Source organism: Meleagris gallopavo, chromosome 10 (assembly GCF_905368555.1).
Source record: "Meleagris gallopavo chromosome 10, MGAL_WU_HG_1.1, whole genome shotgun sequence".
NCBI lineage: Eukaryota > Metazoa > Chordata > Aves > Galliformes > Phasianidae > Meleagris > Meleagris gallopavo.
In genome coordinates, this window is record NC_139413.1 from 6,580,729 (window position 1) to 6,603,794 (window position 23,066).

The 23,066-nt window shown below is 50.6% G+C and overlaps 1 protein-coding gene across 10 annotated transcripts in view; it reads left to right on the top strand.

The window, feature by feature from the left end:
- TEDC1 (tubulin epsilon and delta complex 1) overlaps positions 1–4,755 on the top strand; it is a 64,026-nt gene extending 59,271 nt beyond the window's left edge. For 9 of the 10 annotated variants that reach the window (XM_085231104.1, XM_085231100.1, XM_085231102.1 and 6 more), the window contains one exon: positions 3,828–4,755. In XM_085231104.1, coding sequence (XP_085087230.1) covers positions 3,828–4,187 — 360 coding nt within the window. In that variant the 3' untranslated portion in view covers positions 4,188–4,755. Of the gene's footprint in view, positions 1–1,190; positions 3,807–3,827 lie in introns of those variants that run through there. The other variant, XM_085231107.1, reaches the window with a different exon arrangement.
- The last annotated feature ends 18,311 nt before the right edge of the window (positions 4,756–23,066 follow it).

A 23,066-nucleotide genomic window follows, 5' to 3' on the forward strand; every position in this document is an offset into this window, starting at 1 on the left:
ATGCTGTGCATTTTGGCAAAGTTCTGTCCAAGTGTGTTCATGTCCAGCTTGCTGCTTAGCAGAAAAAGAACAATTTTTGCATCATTTTCATTGCACTTCTCATTAGCGAGCTGTTAAAACTCTCTGAGTGGCCTCTCAGGGATGTTTGAGCCTCATAGAATGAGACACAACTCTGGGAAGCTCATTACCAGCAAGGTGCAGGCAAACAGGAGGGAGCTGGGGAAACCACAGCAATTAGTTAGGGCTGAGTTTTGAGCAGCGATAAGATAAATGGATTGCATGTCTCGAGCAGCTGATGAAAGCAGACCTCTCACAAGGTGGGACGTGGTCTTGGAAGTGGGAAACATGGCAGGCTTTGTCAACCCTCAACCATGCAGAGGGACAGCACTTTTCTGTGGATTCTTAAGTGTGTGTAAGTGCTTTGTTGGAATTACAGGTGTGCTGAAGTGTTGTGAGCTGCTAACCAAATCAGTGCTGGCTCCAGAGCAGGGGATGTGTCAGCTGGAAGATGCTGCTTTCTTATCAGCTGATTTCCTTTAGTTCAGTGTGGCTGTTCTCAAAATGCACCGGGTCCCTTTGGGATGAGGTTGGCTCTGTAGAAGTGGAAGCGTTGATCGTTGTATTTATTTGATGCGGGTGCACAGCACTTGTCAGACAGTGCTGTGTACCTAATGGGGAGTTCGAATTCCAGCTGGTAGATTGAGACCAAAAGGCAGAGCTGTGGGATAGGAAGGGGCAGGCACGAAATGCTGAGGCTCCTAATCCTTTACAATATGTTTGTTTAATATAAAGTGGTCTGCTGAGATTGTTTTGCCGTGTGGAATAATCATTATGTGCTGACTAATGGGAGACAGCAAGCTGTTAAAGAGCATCAATTAACCATGCAGGAGGGATGTTAGTGAGTGTTTTCACAAGTCTTCAGGATGTGAAGAATAAAGAACATTACTGGAAGGCAACCCCAAGAGATTTTTAGCTATTCAAATCTACAAAGAGCAGAAAGAGAGTTTGTGAAGATGTATGGGGTTACAGAATTTACCTTTACCAGGAAGAGCAATGCAAAGAATAAATTGAACTGGCTCTCCAAATTGCCCTGATATGATGGGAATAGCACTTTGCTAAACTTGTCCTCTTATTTCATATTCATTAGTTGAAAATTTTCTTACTAAATTCATCTAACATCATTGTTCCAGGAAATGTTGGTCCTCTTCACAGAAGACAGCATGTGCAGTGCCTTTCTGATGCTGTGTTTCCCTGGCTGCTGTCCTTGTCCTTACCTCTGCTATTGCTTCAGTACAGTAATTCCTACCTCAGCTGTTTCTGCAATGAGTTAAAACTCAGTGCACTTACTGCTGAAAGGAGTGTGCTCTTCTGTCTCGTGTCTTGCTCCATGGGTAATAACGTTCTCCACCTTTGGCTGGTATAAAAACCTACGTTTCATTAGCAATACCTTATGCATCCCCAGTAGCATTCTGCCTGAGTTTAATGCAAAAAAATAAATAGCATTTTGTGGACTCTGTTTGCGTAGTGATTTTGTTCTGTGTGAGTAACTGCAGATTTTCCCCATCCTGCATTCCAGTGGTAAATCCGCTCTGTGCAAACTTCACTTTCCGTTTATTTAATTCAATTTTGGCAATGGGGAGTGCAGATAACATGGAATTTATTTTTTCTGTTTTGTTTCTTCTGAGTTGTTGTTAGAGAACCGAGCTGCAGATACTCTTGTAGCCAGCAGTGAGAGGTGCCCTGGGATTCAGCGGGGATTATGATTAAGAGAGACCCTTGGTTCTTGGACAAGGGCAAAGATAGACTTCTCTCTGCTTCAACTCTATTCAAATGCTTTAATCAGCAGAGGTCTCCTTTAACAGATGGCTCTGCATCGATAAAGCCTTTAGCAAGTTAGGAAAAATTCAGAGCAACTTCTTTCTTTTCTGACTTGATTGATTTTCTTGATCTTTGTTGAGGGCGGGGAGGGATAATGCATCAGAAGACTCTGGGGAGGATTAATTACTTGGCTGCAAAAGACATGAAGATATTCTGATAAAAGACTTGGAATGAATGAATGAAGCCCTGGCTGCGCTGGTGTCAGCGGTGGAGTTTAGCAGTGCCTTCGGCTCTGACTGATCTCTGGTGTTTCACAGGGATACCAAATATCCCCCAGCTTACAGAGAACTGGTCAAAGCCCTAAAGCATGAGATACCAATATCTTAATGCAGATCTGTGGATTTAAAACCCCGAGGAGGAGTTCAGCTTCACCCCTGGCCAGGGATGGGAGGAGTGCAAGGGATGTCATTAGTGCCAAGCTGACCTGAGCTGAGCTTTGGCCAAAGGATTCATCCTCGGAGCAGCAATGGAGCATTTCGTGGTTCATTATCCTCACAGTCGGTAACAATGTCTTATTCTGAAGCTGAATATCTAGTTCATGTTTCCATCCATTTGATCTTCTTATTCCTTTGTCAGCAAAGTCTGGTCTCTCACCTCTGTCTTTCTGACTTTTAGGATCTAAAACAAGTTATGTCTCTGCATGAGCGAAATAGCTGGAGCTCTTGAAGTCGCACAATATAAGGCTTGTTTTCTGGGCTGTGAGTCATTGGGTGACCTGCCTTTGAATCCTACTCTGTTTCCTTTTTGTTTGAAATTTCACTGTTTTTCAGCTGAGCTGATTTGGCAGCTGGCTGGCATCGCAGAAAGCTGTGAGGCTGCCTTGCCCATTGCTGCCAGGTATGTGGGCCTGCTCGTGGCCCCAGCCCTGGTGCTTTCCACACCACACAAGACCTGCTCGGGCTTGGTAATGCAGCAGAGCATTTCTGCTGGGCTTTTAGAAGTTGATGGGGCTGATAGAGATGGCTGATAGAGCTGTGAGAAGGCAAAACAGTGGAAAAATGGGGCAGGGAGAGGGCCGCTCAGTGAACTGCCCAGTGCCAGGCTGTGCCCTTCCCAGTTCCACCCACGGCTTTGCAGCCATCAGCTTGTGTTGAACTCCACCAGCCAGCACGTAATGTGCCGTTAGCCCAAGAATCATTTCCCTGAAGGCCTCAGCAGGGAACCTCTTCTTATGTTTCCCCACTGACAACTGCATTTTGAGATGAGTCACTGAATTCGTGTTTAATCCACTTGTGAAATTGGCAAGGCAATTACCATCTTGCAAGTTCTTCAAATCAAATTGTTAGTGAACATTAAATAAAACGCTTTGGAGAAATCCCAGTATATACAATTGCTTTTATCCAGACTACTCTGTCACAAGAAAAGCTTTGTTTTATTGGGCCTATCTTCAGTGCAAGTGTGCTGCCTGTAATTCATTTTGTTCTTAGCCTATACTTCTTTGTCTCTGCTTCATTATTTTTGTTTTACTGCTTGTTACCCGTAATGAGAATGAAGGAATTGCTAGCTTCCAGTTGCCATCCCTCCTTTCTTACGTTGCCAAGTACAGAAAGCGTTTGCAAATGGAATGAGTGCTGTTAGTCACGAAGCAGTTAATCAGTTCTGAGAACACGGTGGTGATGAAGGTCACTCTCCTGGGTTTCCCTTCGTGCTCTGTGTTGTGAGGGGAGAACACGGAGCCCTCGTGTGTTAGTCATCAGGTCAGGGGGTGCTGGGCTGTGAAGCTGCCAAGAAATGACCACAGGCAGCTTTTTGGTCTCTGTTGCTACCTGATAGAAAGCATGTTAGCTTAATTCACTTTTTGCTGCCATGCACTTGAGTTTACTCTCAGTTGGCTCCTGTTTCTTTGGTACATCCCAGTCCAAACGTGACATTTTCTGTTGTTTCCTGGTATGAGGAGCTGTTCACAGAAATTTACCATACTCTTCTCTTTTTTTTTTTAATCTCTACAGGTGAAAGCAAGAGAGGAAGAACTGCAGAAAGAGGACTTCTCTGCCAAACTAGGAAAGATAGAGGAATCAGTGGAGCTGAAACTACTAGATCTTATGAACCACGGTGCTCCAAACAGAACTAAAATGCACGGCTCATGCAGGCTGGTGTTTAGAAGCAAACATTCTGCCAGCAAAACAGGCTTTGGTGGATCTGTATCTGAGGAACCCGTTCCAGCTGTCAGTGCTACAGAGGTGATCAGAGAACTGCGGATGAGAGAGGCCAGCCTACAGAGAGAGCTGAAGCAGCTGCGGGATGAGTGCAAGCAGAGGTTGGATGGAGTTGCAGAGAGGTTGGATGGAGTGATTTGTATCTCTCCTTGAAGAGAGAAAGCTGGACTCAGAAGAATAAAAGAGTGGGCTTATTTGATCAGAACACACTTGTGCAGTTTGGCATGGGAAGTGCAAGATGAGGAACCAAATGTGAGCTTTGATATTTAAGCCTTGGAACAGTAACTTGTTTCTGCTTTGTGACTTGCACTGGGGCCATAACCTTTGTGGTTCTGCCTGCAGTCTCTTTATTGCTAACCTTGCCAATTAAATTCTGCAGCAGGCCTTAGTGGGAGTGTGCTTACATCTCCCTTTTATCTTTTAGATGTTTAGTTCTTCTGCCAAGCACTGGCTCTTCCAGAATGCTCAGCTGCTAGACACAGCTTTCTTTGAGGCTGCAGATTGGAGTACTAATTGCATACAACATTTTCCAGCAACTGGAAGCGTTCATTAGTCAGAAAAATCCAGGTACTGGAGAACATACAAAGCACCAAGGCTCAGAGAGATTGGGAAAGTGTGCTATTTTTAATTCAGCTGGTTTGCATATTTGTGGCAGCTATAAGGCAGCCACTGTAAAGAAAAACAAATGCCTAATAATAAATAAAGCTGCACGCTGACTTCATTTGCTGGTGTGATGCACTTCAAGTAATGAGGTTCTCAAAGAGAGCAAACTAGAAACCCGTTCACCAAGTTATGAGTCACAGCGAGATAACTTATGAGTCTGCTATAGGAAGTTTCTGTAAGATAGAAGTATGACCCTTGCTTCCATGCAGGAGAAGTCTCCAAACTCATCCCTGGAGGCTTCTTTCCCTAGAATATGCAAATGCTTTTCGCTTGGCATGCATTTCCTGCCCTTTTCTCTTTGGTGAACTGTACAAATGATGGTGCTCTGCAGCTGTACAGACGTGCATATAAAATTTTCACCATGAATCGTAGACAGCTGCAATTATGGTGTGGCACAAATCAAAGTAACAGGCATCCATGGCCTCAAGCATGCACGAGAAGTGGAAGTATTACTTCACTGAAATTGGAGAGTGTTGTAAACAACCCCCATCAGATCAAAAAGTGGAGATGTGGGCTGTATCCCCACCAGGGCGGTGGGAAGGTCATCGTCCATGGATGCGTTCCAAAACCCTGGAGATGTGGCACTGAGGGATGGGCTCAGTGGGCATGGTGGGGATGGGTTGGTAGTTGGACTGGATGATCTTGGAGGTCTTGTTAAGGAAGTGTTTGTAGATCTTTGCATGTGTGGTTTCTCATTAGGAACTCATGAGGAAGTTTTTCACACAGAGGGTGGTGACGTACTGGAACAGGTTGCCCAAGGAGGCTGTGGATGCCCCATCCCTGGAGGCGTTCAAGGCCAGGCTGGATGTGGCTCTGGGCAGCCTGGTCTGCTGGTTGGTGACCCTGCGCATAGCAGGGGGTTGGAACTAGATGAGCATTGTGGTCCTTTTCAACCCAGGCCATTTGTGATTCTAGTGCATGGGGATGTTAATAGCAAACGCACAGTTATAGTGCATTTCTCTGATGCAGTTGCTGTTTGTTTTCCCAAACTTGCTAGAAACGTGGAATTGGCCATAAATACATCATTGGCTGGTAACTCTGGCTTGCACTACGTGGCTAGAAATATCCCTTCCCAAATAGCTGAGCATCAGGCAGCTTGCAGTCAAAACAGGAGGTTTGCTTTGCAAAAGGCAAGCGAGGCATCTGCAGTCAGTGCTCCCGACAGCACTGCGCCTGCTGGTAAATAAGGGCTGCAACCTGTGTTTAAAAATAAGAGCTGCTGGGAGTAGCGATTTCCAGCGTGGAGTGTTTTGGGTTCCCTGTGGGATTCCTCCAGCAGCGCCTGCGGGAGGATGAGCTGGTGGTGGTGTGAGTGTGTCTGCCTGATCCTGCTCGCTGCTCTGCTCCTCAGCTGCTTGTGGGAGGAGATTCACTGCTTTCCCTGTCCTCCTTTCCTTCTGGACACAGCTCCTTTGGAGTACAGCGAGTCTGGTTCCATGTCCTGTATCCTTGTGAGCACAGGGAGAGGGACCCAGGGCTGGTGGGCCCCTGCCTTGCCATCCCTGAGGCCCGGGGGCTGCCTGGGCAGGGAGGAAAGGCAGGGGAGAGCCTGGGTGATCTTTGAGCTCAGAAGACTTGGGCAACTACAGGCTGGTGAGCCTCACCTCTGTGCCTGGGAAGATCCTGGAGCAGATCCTCCTTGAGGACATGTTAAGGTACCTGTGGGATAAACAGGTGATATGAGACAGCCAGCATGGCTTCACCCAGGGCAGATTGCCTGGCCTTGTCTGGTGGCCTTATATGATGGAGTGACGAAGGACAACTGATGTCATCTACCTGGACTTGTGCAATGCCTTTGACATGATTCTGCACCAATCTCTAGATTGGAGAGGTATGCAATTGAAGGCTGGAATATTAGGTGGATAAGATATTGGTTGGATGGTTGTAGCCAGAGGGTTGTTGTCAATGACTGTCCAGGTGAAGGCCACAGATGTGTGGTGTCTCTGAGGGTCCATTGTGACCAGTGCTGTTCAGCATCTTTATCAGCGACATTGATAGTGGGATTGAGTATATCCTCAGCAAGTTTGCTGATGACACTAAGCTGAGTGGTGCAGCCAACGCATTAGAAGGGAGGGACACCATCCACAGGGATGTGAACACGCTTAAAAAGTGGGCGCAAGAGAATCGAATGAGGTTTTGACAAAGCCAAGTGCAAGGTGATGCACTTAGGTTGAGGCAATCCCAGTTATGAGTACAGATGGGGAGAACAACTCATTGAGAGCAGCCCTCAGGGCCAACAATGGCAGCAAAGGCACCCGGACAATAAAACTCAATGGCAAGTTATTTACTTGGCATTGCTGTGTCTGCCAAAAACAATATTAATTTTGCCTTTCAATGAAGGGAACGCTCTGCTGATTAGCCACGGGGGCAGCATTTGTTCAGGAAAGCAGCTTTAATGGGTCTGTATATCATGCTGTAACTCATAGTGCCAGGCAACAGGAGCTCCTATTGCATGTGCGTGGCTGTGGCTGGGGGGGATGGCTGCACTCTGGGGCAGGGAAGGAGAGATGGGGTTCTGGCTGCTTGGGGTAAGCTGTGCTCCGTTGTGCTGGGAGGTGGTGATGCACCTTAGGATTTATCTGCAGACCCCGCTGCTCTGAGCATCCCTCAGCCTCACTGCATGTCAAATGGAATGGACTAATGAAATGGATTAGGCTCTCAGCAGTGTGTTTGGTGAGAGAAGCTCTCACCTCCAGGCACTTGTTCATCTGTGCTAACGGTGCTCAGGGCTGTGCTGGAGAGGAGGGGACCTGGGGATCCTGCTCTGCTGCAAGCTGAGGTGCAGAGCCCTCCCTGCACGGGTCCCTGCAGGGGTGGGCTCTGCGTGGGGTTTGGGTGTGGATCTCTGGGGCCTGGGAATGGTTAAAGTCATTTGGCTCTGGGCTTGCTACGCAATTAGTCACTGGGGTAGCGCAGCTTGATGTCACTGCTGTTTCCATGGTGATGGGAACAGGCAGGGAGGAGTGTGTGGATGAGAGCATCCCCAGCCCAACACCATGGGTCTGGTCTGGGAGGAGCCCGGTGCACGGTGGGGTTTGGGGCCACCCTATCGTGAAACATCTCCATCAGCTGGTCCCACAGCCCTGATCCTGGCCCCTTGTTGGCTGCCGGGCGTTGCACAGAAATGATGGCAGAAAAGATAGTAGATGCAGGGCAGAGACATTGTCCCAGGGAAGGGAGCATCTCCCAGGTGCTGGTGCCAAACAATGGATCGCTATGTCCTACAGCCTGCAAGGGGAGAGACGTGACAACCTGCTTGTTAATGACAAATGCCATTAGACATGATATGAAATACATGGCCAGGTGAATTATGGCCTGGCCTGAGTCTGATTTACGGCACACCAGCTACTGCAGGCTATTTATTCTACTTCCACCTAAGTGCCAGGTTAGCCTGCTGCTCCTCCCAGCCACACAATGCAGCCCCTGGAGGGGCAGGGCCAGGAGCTGTGTGCATGCTGGGGCACCCAATGGCACCCTGCTGTGCCCTACTCACATCCTAGGCAGGTGTCAGGGTCGGGCTGCTGCTCTTCCACTCACTGAGCATCGAGATCTAATTTGTGTTGAGGGCAAACTTAGGGAGCTGGTGGAGAGCGTCTGTCGGAGAGGTACAAGGAAGGGACCAAGCATAATGCAATTGCTTCATTTGAAGCAATTAGAGCGGAGCAAAACCATGTTTTTTCTAAACGGATTCAATATTGGTAAGTGATGCACGGCTGCTTTTTGTTAGTGCAGAGTCGAAAAGCAATTTTCCCGTGTGCTGGGGCCAGCATTGAGGTCTGACATGGGCCACGGTGGGGATTCCCAGCCTGCATGGAGATGAGCTCCAGCTCCCAGAACTCCTGGAGCCAGCGCTGGGCTGTCCGAGGTGCGAGCTGTTGGCCTCAGCCAATTTGTGTCCAACTAGAAATTAAGCTTTATTAGTCTAAATACAGCTGTGTTTTCAACAGCCCGCTAACCTTTTCCTCTTTAATCTTTGCTTATGTCTTAAAAAATCCACTTTCAGTATAAGACTGTCAGATTTAATCCTTTTTAAATATCCTTTTCCTTGGTGAGGCAGCAAGATTTCCCAGGCAGCCCTGAAAGTTGCAGATAAGATTTTGCTGGAATAAGACATCCAAATTAAATGAAGTCTGTATTTAGAGCAGCCTTTTGGGGGATATCCCACTTCGTCTGTGTTTGTCTGCAACTTGCAAGCGTGTTTTTTTTTTGCTGTGGGATGGCTCATCAGTGCAGGATAGCTCATGGCAGCTTGGTGGAGTAGGAATGGAAGCTCTGTCCTGCAGCTGAGCATGGAGCCCCTGGGCTGAGCAGCTGGTGCCCTGCACACCACACTGTGCTGAGCTGCTCTGAGCTGCTGATGCACATCCTGCATCCCATGCACCCTGCATCCCACCTTGCTCTCTGGCACAACGAGCCAGCCCTGTATTGCTGCTCATCCTAACAGAGCTGCTGGCAACGAGCTCGGCTGTAAGCACTTTGCTGTCCAAGGATGAGCATTGCAAGATGAAAGCTTTGTGTATTTTCTCTTTTTTTTTTTTTTTGCTTCAAGTACAGCCCTTATCATTTAAAGCGATCTTTACTGTCTGCTTTTGACATCTTCCTTTCAGCCCCGCAGACTGATTTCCATTGGCCTAAAGAGTAAATCCAGCCATTCTCAAGCTGGAAGAATTCTCTGCTAGAAATGGAGGCAAGGTTGGAACCGAAGCTCATACATTCTCCTTGGCAGCCATCAGATGGAAAAGGCACTGGATGGAAACAGAGCGCGTGCACCCAGAGCAGTGAGAGTCCTAGCACAGAACCTTTATCTTCTGGCATCTCTATGCCCTTCCCTGTTTCTTAAACACCACCTTTAGTGTTAAATCACCTCTTCTTGCTCAGAGAAGCACCACATGCAGCCTGTCCCACTGCTGCAGGGCCACGCAGTCCCCAACACATCCCACCCTGATGCACACGTGGTGGATGTTGGGTATTGCTGCTGCAAGATTGCGAGCAGAGTGATTTATAGCTCGGGGATTTTGTGACATCTTTTTCTTGTTTAATCATCTCTGTCTCACCCAAGGTTCAAGACTGTCTTCCTGACAAAAGCAAACAGAAAGGAATTGCTTTTTGTCTTCCTTTCTGGGCGGCATCTGCTGAGGCTCCTTCCTTCTGTTGCACTCCAGCACGCAGCCCACAGCACCCACTCCTATGCCTGTGTTGGGGCAGCTCCTGCCCTGGGGTGTGCTTCACTGCCAGCACGCCAGGTCCGGAGAGGGGAAGCCCCCCAGTTCCCTTCTGATTTGGCTACAGGTGTAGAGCCCTGCAGTCCTGCAGCCCGCGGGAGCTGGGCTCGGGCTCTGCACCGTATATTTTCATCACTGCAAAGATCTCAGGGCTAAGGATGCTTAAACTGTAATAAATACATAAATTGTTGTTGGAGACTCCCAAACGGGGTGATGGAGGCATAGGAAAGCACAATTACCTTGCAGTGTAATTGAAGCTCTCAGTGAGGTTGCTTTATTTCCATGCCCCTTAATTTCTAGTGATGAATAGTTCCTAATACGCACCTGACAAAGATGCTCAGGCACTGCTGCTGAGTGAGGTGATGGGAGAAGGGAGGGAGGCCTCTGACCAGCTGTGCTTCGTGGGTATGGGATTGGATGTGAGCAAAGCTGCTTCTCCAAAAGAGCTGTGGTGCACTGGCACGGGCTGCACAGGGAGGTGGTGAGGTCTCCGTGCCTGGGGATGCTCCAGAACCACAGGGATGTGGCATTGAGGGATGCGATCACTGGTGGGGATGGGCTGGGGTTGGACTTGGGGATCCAAGAGGTCTTTTCCAGCAGTAACCCTTGGCAGCACACATTGTTCCCCTTTCAGAGAGAGACAAGTGTCCGGATGGAAGGGACTGACAGCTCAATTTCTCAGCCACGTGTTGTCTGTGATTACTCGTGTAACCTGCTTTGGTTACAGGCTTTTATCTGCACCTGCTGTTTGCTTCGCTGTAAATCTCTGTCCGGGCGTTCAGGCTGGTTGGGGGCTGTGTGATCTGGCTCTGTCTATTCATTAGTGCCTTCTGATCACACGGTGAAACCTTTTTGCATCAAAGTGGCTATTCATTTTGCCGCGGCGAGCAAGGAAGGCTTAAACTTAGAACTTTATTTTAGCAGCAAACATCCCTGCAGGACACAGGGCAGTGCTACCAGCCCAGCTGCTCCAGGTGGGGAGCGATCAACCCCTGTGCATTGCAGGCTGCGGGGTGGCATGGGGACGTGCTTGGCTCCACGGGCACCCAGTGTGGGGAGCAGTGTATGGGGATGCAGGAGCCTGGGGGAAAGCCAGGGGGATGCAATTAGATGTGCAGAGAGGGCTCATATCAGAGGATGTAATTCCATTTCCACACGTTCCCCAGAGAAATGAGAGTTAAACAATGAAAAGATTGATTTTCCAATGAATGCCAATTTGTTTTCGAACCAGAATATCAAATTACGGAGGGGTGGGAGAGGGGGAGTGCAGCACAGAGCGAGAGGGGCCTTGTTCTAAATGGGCAAACAATTAATTCCCGGATTCATTACGACAGCAGTGAGTGAGGGCACACGAAAGAGTAAATGCATTTAATTTGGAGCCCGGCATTTCCCCTGATGAGATCGAGAGCTCAATGTGCTCTTTCCGTCGGTGAAGCTTCCCTTCCCTGCAACACTTAATTACCATTACCTCTCCATTACTGCGCTCTCCATCAGTGCAGGATGTGGACGGCAGTGACGTGAGGCTGCAAGCAATGGACCCAGGGCTGTGCGCTGCCTGCCCTATCAGTCCTGCTGAGCTCAGCACACAGGGAGGTGGTCAGCCCTCAGCAGGACACCCCAGGGCACCAGCTCTGTAGCAATTACTGTGCTGTTTGGTTTCCTTCCAGCTGCACTGCTGTGTGTGTAACCGGCCTTACGAGCGCACCGGGGATGGGATGTCGCTTACAAGGAGCGCAAACCATCGTTCCTGACTTGCTCCTCTTTCCATAAGGCTCTTTTTCCTCTGTTCTGCCTCTTGGCTTTCCTCAGCCCTGCTCAATTAGTGAGCAGCCTCGGCCTCTGCAATATTTTGCTCCGTTATCTGATGCAATATTGACGCGCAGTGCTGGGAGTAATTCCCTAAATACCAACAGAGCCATTGATTTTTCAGTATCCAGAAGTGCGTCTCCTCCTGACCGCTGCCCTTTCTGGTGGTGCAGCACTAAGTTACAACAAGCTTTCTCCAGCCAACAAATGGAGAGGGTTTGTTTTCCTTTCCACCTGCCTCTGCCCACCTGAAAGATGCTCTTTGCAGCACCCTCTTGTTCCCTTCCTGCCTGCGAGGCTGGGAGGAGCAGCAGGTGGAGCATTCCACCAGCAAAGGCCTATATGTGCCCACAACCCATGGCATTTTGGATTGAGCTAAGGGCTTAATCTGATCTGCTCTTGGGGAACACCCAATGCGAACTTGCTCAGAGCCCAGCAGTGCTGTTTCCCACCTTCCTGCTCAGTGCATCTGGCAATGCCCTGCCTCCTGCTGGACCCATGCCTTCAGATGTGCTTCCAGCCCGCAGCTCCACGTGGCTTTTCCTTTCTGTTGGCTTTTATCCACGTGCAGCTCTCTTCCCCAAGCCAGAAATCCTTGTTCTGCTTCTCCTTGACCCCGCAGCCAGCCGGCAGCTCCAGCTTTCAGCTATAGGGTCTGCTGCTGGGCTGCCCCCACACACTTGGCTGAGGGCAAGGTGAGCAAATCAATGCACAATGCCAGTTCCTCCTCCCTGTGCTCAGCCATGTGCTGGCAGTGGGCATGGAGCAGCACGCTGAGCATCTGCGTGCTGGCCTGCGTGCAGCTCAGAAGTCATCATTAGCCTAACTCATTAAGCCATTAACGATGCTCGAGCATGTAAAGTGCATTAAAAACCTCTTTTTAAGCAGCGAGTTAACCCCACAGCTTCTAGGGTCAGTGAAAATGGAAATGCATGGCATTAGTGCAGGATTTAAGGGCTCTCACGCAGAGCTGGCCAGTGCTGCCCTCTCCTCCCTTGGGAAGATGCAGTAGATACCTCATTTATCACACAAATTAATAGGGTTTGGGCCACCTTGAGAAATAAGTGGGTCTGTATCAAGGGAGTCATATGGAAAAAGAAATACTTCTGTGGGAGTAATGTCTTGCTAAGCTTCCTTTGTCCCCTCTCTTTCCCAGGGTCCCATGGCAGGCTCTCTACTGAGGTGCTGGTGTCCATCTTCTCACCTCTGGGACCTGAAGGGAACATCAGATTGCAACCTTCACTCTACTGGGGAAGCACAAATATGGACAGCTTTGTGCTGGACGCTGTGTGTGTGCATGGGCACATGTACGTGATTCCTGCTGCTGCCTGCCCCCTTGTCCTGGGTACTCCTACAGGGCTCCTTTTAGGGAGTCCTTTACGACTCCTTTAGGGCTCTTTTAGGCTTTCTCGGGTCTCCCTTGGTTCTCCTACGGGGCTGACATATGGCTCCTATGGGGCACCTTTGGGTCTCCTGCAGGGCTCTTTTAGGGCTTCTATAGGACCCCTTTGGGGCTCCTTTTTGGCTCCTCCGAGGCTCCTTTGAGGTTCCTATAGGTCTTATTTGGGGCTCCTTTGGGGGTCCTATGAGGCTCCTTTGGGGATCCTTTAGGGCTCCTTTATGCTGTCTTGGGTCTCCCTTGGTGCTGCCATGAGGTTCCTTTGTGGCTCCTATATTGCTCTTTTGGGTCTCCTACAGAGTTTATCTGGGACTCCTTTAAGGCTGCTTTAGGCTCTCTTGCATCTCCCTTGGTGTTCCTATGGGGCTCCTTTGAGACTCCTTTGGGGCTCCTATAAGGCTCCTTTGGGACCCCTTTTGGGCTCTTTTGAGGCTCCCCTGGGTCTCCCTTGGGCTCTGAGAGGCCCAGCCTTGGTTCCTGGTGCCGGTGCCATCCTGCAGAGCAGGGCGCGAGGTGAGCACGGTGTCGCTGAGGCTTCTGCAGCTTCTCCCAGCATGAGCTAAAGCCGCTTCATTGTTCAGTGCTAACAATGTGATTTGCTAACACATTACCCAGGGGTGACACAATCTGTACCGTTTAAAGGGAAATGTTAGAGCTGTCACTTCGGCAGGAGGTGTTTGGATGTGCTAAATGGGTCACACTGCTGAGACAAAGACTGCCAACCTGAATTGATATTGTGCCTTAGAGGGATGGAGATGTGGGTGCTGCCCTCGAGCTGGACCTGGTGGTGTCGTGTGGGTTCCCAGAGCCCGTGTGGAGCTGCTGGAGGGAGGTGGTGTCCTGAGGGACAGGGCACTCTGCCCAACACAGATGGGGATTCACTGGGAAGGACACAGGGCTGGGGACACAGGGATGAAGACGCCTTCTTGGGTGAGAGCAAAAAAATGATGCGCTCTTGGCATTAATTCCAAAGCTTTATTGTGCGGTAGGAAGCCAAGGGAGTTTACTGTATCTTAATATAATATAAGGCAATCAACAGCAGTAGAAAAGTATCTTAAAAGTAGCTATTGATTTTCTGCCCAGTACAACATCTTTCAGCTATTTCCCAGCCTCCCTGCAGCCACAGCCACAGGGTTGCTGCCCTGCACTGCCCCAGCAGCAGCGATGGGCAGCGGGGTCCCCATGGATCACCACCACGGCTGCCAGCAAGGGGAGAGCTGTGACCCTTCTGCCCCAGGGAACCCTACCCTTGCTGTGGTTTTGGGTCAGAGGGAATGGCAGGGGTCTGTCTCTGAGCAGCAGAGACGTAATTATCTGGCAGGGTGTAATTAACAGCAGGAGGAAGGTCCTTGGTTTGTCAGTGCATTGATCAGAAAATGAAATCTTTGTGTTTCCAGCACACTGGAAGCAGGAGGGGGGATCTTCTCCAGCACTATTCCCTCGGGTCTTCTAGACATTGTGCTGAGACCAATGGTCATGGATAAGGACCAGCCCCACTGGGATGGCTGGGTCTGACAGAAGCCCCTCAGGTGCCCCAGAAGAGCAGGGGATGCAGAGGGAAGGCTGAGGTTTTGCCTTTCCTTTCCTTACCTCAGGCATTCAGCCTTGGGGCTGGGATGATGCGATGTAGCTTCCTCAAAACACACTCCTGCAGACAGCTGGGCTGTATGACAGGCATTTCTGTGCGCTCACACAAGTCCCCATCTAACAGCTAAATGTACCCATCTTGTCATGGCCTTACCTTGTTAAGGAATCACCTGCGCTACCCTCACTCTGCCATGCCCCCGAGGTGTCTGGGTGACAGCAGATCAAAACGCAACGAGGAACAGCCCAGCAGCAAGGGGCGGGCAGAGCCCAGGGTAAGTCCCTGCATGGTGCAGACCCCCACCACACCCCACGTCAGGCAGGGTCCTGCTGTGGGACCCCGCAGCCTGGCTGCAGTGAGAGGCCCCCAGGGACCAGCAACAATCCCTCATCCTGGAGGCAAATTATTCAGGCTGCAGAGGCTGCCTGGGGAGCTTTATTTTTAGAGGAGCCTCTGCATTATGCATGAAACAGAGGGAGTGAAGGTGGTATTTTATAGGAAATTACAACAAGGGGCAGCATCAGACCCTTGACTCAAGCGTGGGGTCAATCAGACACCTGCGTAGAGCACAGGGCCATGTCTGCAGGAGATGGAGGGGAAGGCTTGCTGCATCACAGCCCTGCTGCCAGCTGCAAGCAATGGCAGCTTATAGGGAGCTATAAAGGGCAGGACTGGGGGGTTGGGGCTGCCTTTCTCCCCATGTAGTGGGGGAGCAGCATGGGGAAAATGGAGCTGGGAGCGCTGCAAAGCTCCTGCACCCTCCGATCTCCGAATGGATGGCCAAACGGCGAGTTTGCTGTGCAAGAGGCTGTTTTCATTTATTTATTTATTTTCTTCTCCAGCCAAACTGTTTGGAGGGGTTCATCCCTCATGCCTCGCTTTCTTTAATCCACCTTTTTGTATGGAGGCTGGAAACCTCCCCGAGGTTCCCGAGGGGTGACTCCCAGAGCTGTGCCTGGCAATCCTAGCCTCTGGCAGCAGCTCTGAGAGTTTGCTCTGTGAGATGGGAGCGTTTGTGGGGCAGCACCAACTCCTCCATCCCAGCAGAGCAGGGGCTGAGATGCTGCTGGGAAGGGAGATGGGTCAGGCACTGCCCGTGTGTCCGAGAGGGTCTGGACAGGGATGGTATGGAATAAGGAAACGTGTTGCTAGGAGACATCAAACTGGGGCTCAATAATTCATGAGAGCTCTGCAATGAAGTGAATAATTTAGGGTGTGGGAGGCTGTAGGGCCCCCGTTCAGCCCTACTGCCCACCTTAGCTCCCTGGGAGGGACCCCAAGAGCTGAGATGGGGCTGGGGGGATGGCTCTGCAGCCCAAACCAGCCCTCCAGATCAAAGCAGGGAGCCTGGCCGCTCCAATCTGCTACCCAGCACCCAGGGATGTGCAGACCAGGAGGAGGAGCTGGGGGCTTTGCCATGCCTGGTGTGAGCACAGCTTTATTCTGGAGGCTCTCTCCATTTTCAGGCTCATCCAAATGCCTTGGCAATGAGTTTTGCCTCCCCCTGAATACTATGATTTCTACGTCCTAATGTTAAACAGAAACAGCCCTGACAGGCTCCAGCGATCTGTTAGAAATGTTTCATTTGGAAATCAAACTGAATTTAAATGATGATGGTAAGTATTGGAGAACAAAACCAATGGGTTTTCTTTTGAGTTGAGCCGAGCGCTTCATTCAATGTGAAGTCAGGATTTACAGGAAAACAAGCCTCTGGTCACTGAACCAGTAAGAAAAAAATCATTATTTTAATCACAACTCTATTCAGAATGGATCTCTTCAAATGATTTTATGGGGTAAGTTGGCTGATAGCAAGCATAGGTTTGTGTTTGGATGCTCCCCTGGCTACGGGGAGGGGCTCAGGACCCCACCTGAGGTCTGGGTTTTGTGACCTGTGGGAGTAACCCACTAGCCAGGCTCTGTGGACTTCCCCACGCATCCCCACCTGGTTGGATAGCACCATCACGGGCATCCTGTCCCCTGGGAGTGCCCTGTGCTGGGCTGCAGCCTCACCACAGACAGCATGATGGGGATGCCAAAAGTCAGAGGAAGCGGAGGAACCTTCTCCCCCTTTGCCCATTCAGGTGCTTTGAGCCTGCTGGGGAGAGCTCCCATCAACCTGGTGCTCATTAGCATTCAGCTGCAGGAGTGCTGTTTGGAATTGCTTCCGCTCGTCACAAGCCAGAAACACAATTTGAAGGAAACAGCCATGAGTTGATTTGCTCTGAAATGAAATGGACTTGGGATGGGGACGGCTTCCAGAATTGCCTGGTGCTGCCCAAGCAGTAAAGCCAAACGAGTGAGCTGCTGACACTGCAATGAACAATGCTTTTTTAGAGCCGTCGTTTTGCCCCTAAGACCTGGGGAATGCAGGAGGGCTGGGTGGCACTTCTGAACCAGCAACGAGGGTCCTGTCCTGTGCAGCACGGGCTGTGGGGATGTGGATGGGGTATGGAGAAAGGAGGGGATGGGAGGCCTGCAAGCAACGCAGCCAGGAAGCCCAGGAGCAGAGCAGAACAGGCAATTCTTCCCCATCTGCGCTGGTACAGCCTCTCGCTGCAGATGTGCTCAAGTGCCGGGCCCAGAGGAGCTGACCTTTTCCTCCGAACATCTTTTTGGAGGCAGATGTGTGAGAAGCTCCCTGCAGGAGACGGAGAGCAAATTAAAACAAATAAGTACGGATGTGCTTTTGGATCGGAGATGAGTGGGAAGTGCTTTGGCAATAGTTCTGATGGGAGAGGGCTGGGAGCAGGAGCAGGCCGTGCTCCCCAGCATCACCGGGCCGTCAGATGCCTCCAGACAGAGCAGTAGGTCGGCTCGACAAATCTAAAAGGACAAAGCACAGCTGATCCCAACATCCCTTTCTTGCACACAGTGCACAGTTGTAAGACACGGCCGCAGTACAATACCAACAGGATGTGCGGCTGGAGCCGTGCCACGCCTGGCCGGCTTCCCAGAGCAGCTCGAGCGCTGCCGAGGCCGCGTTTCGCTTTCTCCCCATCAGTCTCCACGTTCCTTCCCCCAAGGCTGTGAGCGGACCCCCCCTGGGCTGCATCCCGTGCCGCCGGGCTCGGTGTCGTGCGGTGGCGGCTTCGCCATCACAACAGTAATTACCTCACAAGGCGCCTGTCAGCTCCTGCGCTCCGCAGTCATCAAAACCTCCACTTTGAGAGCACGGGGAGGGTTCTGTCTGCGACGCTCCGATCCGCGGGGGAGGACGGCTCCGGCACGGCTCTGTCTCGCAGCCAAGCGGTGACAGATGGGTGGGCTGCAGTGGGGCTGAATCACGGCATTGCTGTGGACCGCCTCGGGGATCTGACTCGCCCTCCTGCTGCCCAAATTGATGGCCTGGGGCTGCACCCCTGGGGATGCCCTGTCCCCATAGAGAAGGCACTTCTATAACGTCCCCAAAGAGATTCGATCGTGGCCTTCAAGTGCCTATGGGGAAGCTGGGGAGGGACATTTTGTAAGGACTGGTAACGACAGGACGAGGAGAAATGGCTTTAAACTGGAGGAGGGTAGGCTTAGACGAAACATTAGGAAGAAATTCTTTACTGTGAGGATGGTGGGACACGGTAACAGTTTGCCATGGAAGGGCTGTGTGCTTCAAAGAGACTGACTGTGGCTGCTTAATTTGTGAGTCCAACCCTATTTAACTTTTTTTAATTACTCCCATAAAGCAGGCAGTTTCAAGCGCGCACGTGGTATTGTGTAGATTCAAATCTAATTAGCTGTGTTCGCGTTAATTAGATTCATTGTGTATTTGATGCTCGGCTCTTCCTTCAAGCTTTATCTCAGAGCATGTGCTCATAATTAACCCAAATTTAGTGTGTATTTAAGGCCACTCTGTCCCTGCCGTCCCCGTGGGCACGCTCCTGCATTTGTCACCTGGAGCTGCATGGGGTGAAACCAATGGGAGCCCTTCGGAGTGGGTCAGGAATCAGGTTTGTCACCCGTGGAAGTCTGGAGCCTGAAGTGGGGTGCTGGGCTCCATGGGCTCTGTGGGATGGAGATATCTCGGAGCAGCATCCGAGAGCCTGATTTGTTGTCTCCTCTCATAAAAAGAGAAAAAACTGGTCAAGCATTCAGCTGCAGAAAAATCCATATGGAAGATTTCCTCTCTCTTTGTTGGTTTGAAGCAACAGAAGTATTATCTGCTTTCAAAAGGAACCAAAGACTGGTGCCAAACCAGTCACATCTGAAAGCCTCTCTCATCTAAGATTCAAGAAAATGGTTTCTTGTCTAACAGTAAATGACATTATTAATTTATACAGCATTTCTGTGCCAACAAAAAGTCTGAAGAAGTGCCATTTTGCGTTGACACTGACACAAAGCAGCCCTGACAGGTCGTTCTTACTTTTCACAATGGTCAGAGGAGCAGGCAGGCGGCGCTTTGCTGCTCTGCCTTTGGGAAGCGTGGGGTGGTAGAGCTGCTCCCGGTGTCTCCCAGCATTTCCTCCTGGCACTTGAACAACCCCAGGTGCGGAGCTGGCCCAGGCAGGGCTCTGACATGTGGCCATGGGATCTGGGCTCCCGTGTGGCCAAAGCTGTGTTCCCAGGGCTGCGGTGCATGCAGTGCAGATGGCGGAGGCAGAAGGCCGGCATTTGGAGATGGATGTCTGTGGAGCACCGCAATGCTCCGTGTGATGAGCAGGGCTGGGTGCTCAGTAGCTAATTGGGGTGAATTTAGACTTCCAAATGCAATATATCTCAGCATACTTTAGAAAATCTCTCTTTTTTTTTTCTTTTTCCCCCCGAGTCATCTTTTTTGGGGGGGGGGAGAAATCAAACCGAATTTCATTCCATTCCAATAACAAATTTTGATGCATTCAAAGTGACTTTTTTTGGAGGAGGAGGAAGAAAAGGCAAGAAAGCATTCCCTGGAAGCAGGCTATTCCAGAACTGCCCTGCCCAATGGCACACCCCAGCCAGTTCCCTGTGGACACGTGGCCAAGCGTCACTGCTTGCTGGGGCTGCTCGCTGTGGTGCCATGCAGCCCACTCACCCACTCTACAGGCTTTGCTGTTTTCTCCCTTTCTGATGGATGGCTGGGTGATTTGTCTTTGCTGCGGAACAAGATGCATAAAGCTTGACAAATGGTGGGGAGAAACATTTCTCACGCTGGAATAATTCAGTTTTATTGGAATTCTCCGCTCTGCGCTGCACTCCCTACGAGTTGCTGCAGGATGGGAATCACTCGATGAAATGGGGTGGAAAGCAGTGGGGCTGGGAAGTGCTGGGGATAATGGCACCACTGCCTACCCATGGCACACGGATGTTCCCATCTGCAGATGTGGGCTCTGAGGCCTTGCTGATGGCAGTACCTCACCTGGGCAGTTTTTCTGCTTCTTCACTCGGGCTTTGTCATTGACATTAGGCAGTGCTTTTTGTTTAAAAATCAAAATGTCACCTAATGCTTGAATCAAGTATCTTGCAAAAACCTGGAAGGCTAAATATAGTTAATTTGCACTGTAACCTTCAGCAGCCAAGACAATGAACAACAGCAATCAAGCCACAGCATGGCTTTGCTTAACAGCAGAGCCAGGGGGCTGGGATTTCAGTCCTGGCTCTATTAAGGAATGAAAAGCAGGCAGGGGAACCCGGAGGGATGGGAACAGCAAGGAGATGGTGAATAAAGGCAGTGCTCAGCACTGGTACCTGACAGAACCAGGGGAACAGATAGTTTTGGAAGGGTGCAAGCATTTTCTGCAAGAAGTGAGGTGACATGGCAGTGAGGTGTCATCGTGGTAAGGTGGCATCGTGGTGAGGGGACATCGTGGTAAGGTAACATCGTGGTAAGGTGATGCTGCCCTTCCAGCTGCCACAGCTGGATGCTGCCCTGCCTCAGGCCACTCGCAGCAGCTCTTCCCTTCTCTCTAATAGGATTTGAGAGCTTAGCTACCTTTGTGTGATAATGACAGCTCACCCCGCAGTCTTTCAGGCATGGCTGCTTGGCTGCCTAAGAGTCTGTAAAGCTGCTAATGAAAAGTAATTCCTGCCCGGAGCTTTGGGAGGGATGGCCACCCGTGGGCATGGCACCGCTGCCGTGTGAGCAGGGCTGGAGCGACTCTGGCAGGAAATAAGGAAGACGTGAGCATGGAAATCGGTTTGGCCATCGTGCACCCAGGGCCGGGCATCTATCCTGAGCTCCTCACAGATGCCCATGGATAAGCTCATGATTCATTTAGATAGGAGTACGTGCTCGCCCCAGCTTCCTTCCTGCTCCACTGGTTCCTCCTCTCCCTCGGCACAGCCCGGTGGGTCCCGCAGCCCAAACCCATCATACCCAGCCCTTGTACTGCAGAGACGGCAGTGCTGCAGGCATCCCACCTCTGCCCTGCGAGCTCCACAGCTTCCAGAGAGCGGCCCTTCTGCAAAAAACAAAAGATCATTATCCTAATGGATGTGACACATTCTCCGCGTACTGACACATAACATATGGCACAAGATTACATCCCTCTAAATGATTCATGCAGTTCATCACCACCACGATTATCTGCGCCTTCCCACAGCAGCATCTCCCTGATGCGGCGACAGCTCGCCGCTCCCCGGCTCCAGCTGCTGGGGGGACTGGGGAGGAATACCAAATTCTTCACTGTTTTCAGGCTCAGGTAGAAGCCGGGCAGCTCTGCCCATCTCCACTGAAATGAATAGTTGGGGGGGCTTGTCTTCATTCATTGCTTTTTAGGGACCCTCCATTGCCCTGTGTCCAGGCTGGGCTGCCCTGCCCTGCTCCACGTGTACAGGGATGCTGCCAGGGCTGGTAGGCTCGGGGCAGTCCACCCGAGAGAAGAATTTCTTAGTCCCACAATGGAAAATTCCTTCCAGGAAAAAGTGCTCATTGAGATGCAAATTCACCATTCTCTCCACGGCAAATAAACTCGTTTTCCTCACACGGAGAGCCAGTAACCTATTTGTGAGAGCAGTGCTCGCTGCCAGCATTCCACTCCCCAGGAAAGGGAGCAGTGCATGGGCAGGATCCTGTGCTTGTTTATCCTTGGGACATATGAGCAAAGAACTAATACCACTGAACCTTGCTAATCCGTGCATTTTGATGGGGAACTTTAAATGGGTTTTTAACACAGAACACTCATCTGCACCATGTGAATGGAGGGAGCTTCTTGGGGTACTTATAGCCATTCTGCTTTAATGGCAGAACCCTACTGGGGCAAGGCATGACGCCCTGCATGAGGCAAAGCAAGGTGACTGTGCTCTGTAGTGCCAGCCCACACCTGAGATCTCATTATCATCTGCATTCTGTGATGATGGAACTAACAGCAACTTCTTTAAGATGCTCCCGACAGTAAGCTCCGTTAAAAAGAGACGTTGCTCAGGCTGTGAGTTAAGTGCTGGGCGTTGGGAAAGGCCAGGTTTGTGCTTCCTCTGCCACTTTCATTTCGCTCCATGTGCGCTGGAATGAGAAAGAAGCCCCAGGAGGAAGGAGCAAGCCATCATTTAACTAAACACTGCTTCGTAATGTAAATGGGGGCACAACGAAGGTCAAACTGGCTTCCATAAAACCAACGTTTCCAAATTTCTGCAGCTCGAGCTCGCTGCCTTTTAGTGGAGGCTTTGCCAAGATCTCCTGGCTTCTATTTATAGGATTTTGAATGGAGAAAAGACTCTGCCTGTCCCCAAGGCTGCGGTGTCACACTGGGGAGATGGCTTCCCCGGTCCCTGCAGCTGTGCAGGGCCACATAGCGGCCACACACAGAACAAGGAAGGAAGGTTAGGAAAGACAAGCAAGCATTTTCTTTTCCCTCCTACCGATGCAGGAGAGCTTGCTGCCATTTGTCTCCGAGTTTTGCTTGTCTGAAAGGAAAGCGCTGAGAAACTGCTGTTTTCTTCAAACACTCCCTGTTCCATGAGAATATATCGCTCAACCCGGGCGGTTTGTGTCCCTCTGAGGGCAGCAGCAGCAGCAGCAGCAGCTGGAAGCATGGCACTGAAAAAGGGCTTTGCTGATGCACACGGGTTTCAGCGTCTCGGGGTGGATCAGCTGAGGCTGAGATGGGGGCAGCTCCCTCATCTATCTGATGCAGGTGGGGATACCACCTCGTGGGGACACCAGCCCACGGGGATGTCTGAGCAGAAGCATTCATGGCTCTCCAGAGGGCCGCTTTTCCAGCAGTGGCCATGAAATTCGGAGTCATTTTTTCCCTTTGCATTTAAGGAGCTGCCAAGAAGAAACAGGCACAATGCCGTGCCGTCATCTCATTTCTCAGTTTAGAGGAATTATGCAACATTTTCTAGGAAAAGTCACCATCCAAATGACCGGGGTTTCAGAGGCAATTTTCCCCTTGAAACTGGTGTTGGAAACCATGGCTTCCATCATTATTGACTGCAGAAAAAGGCACGAG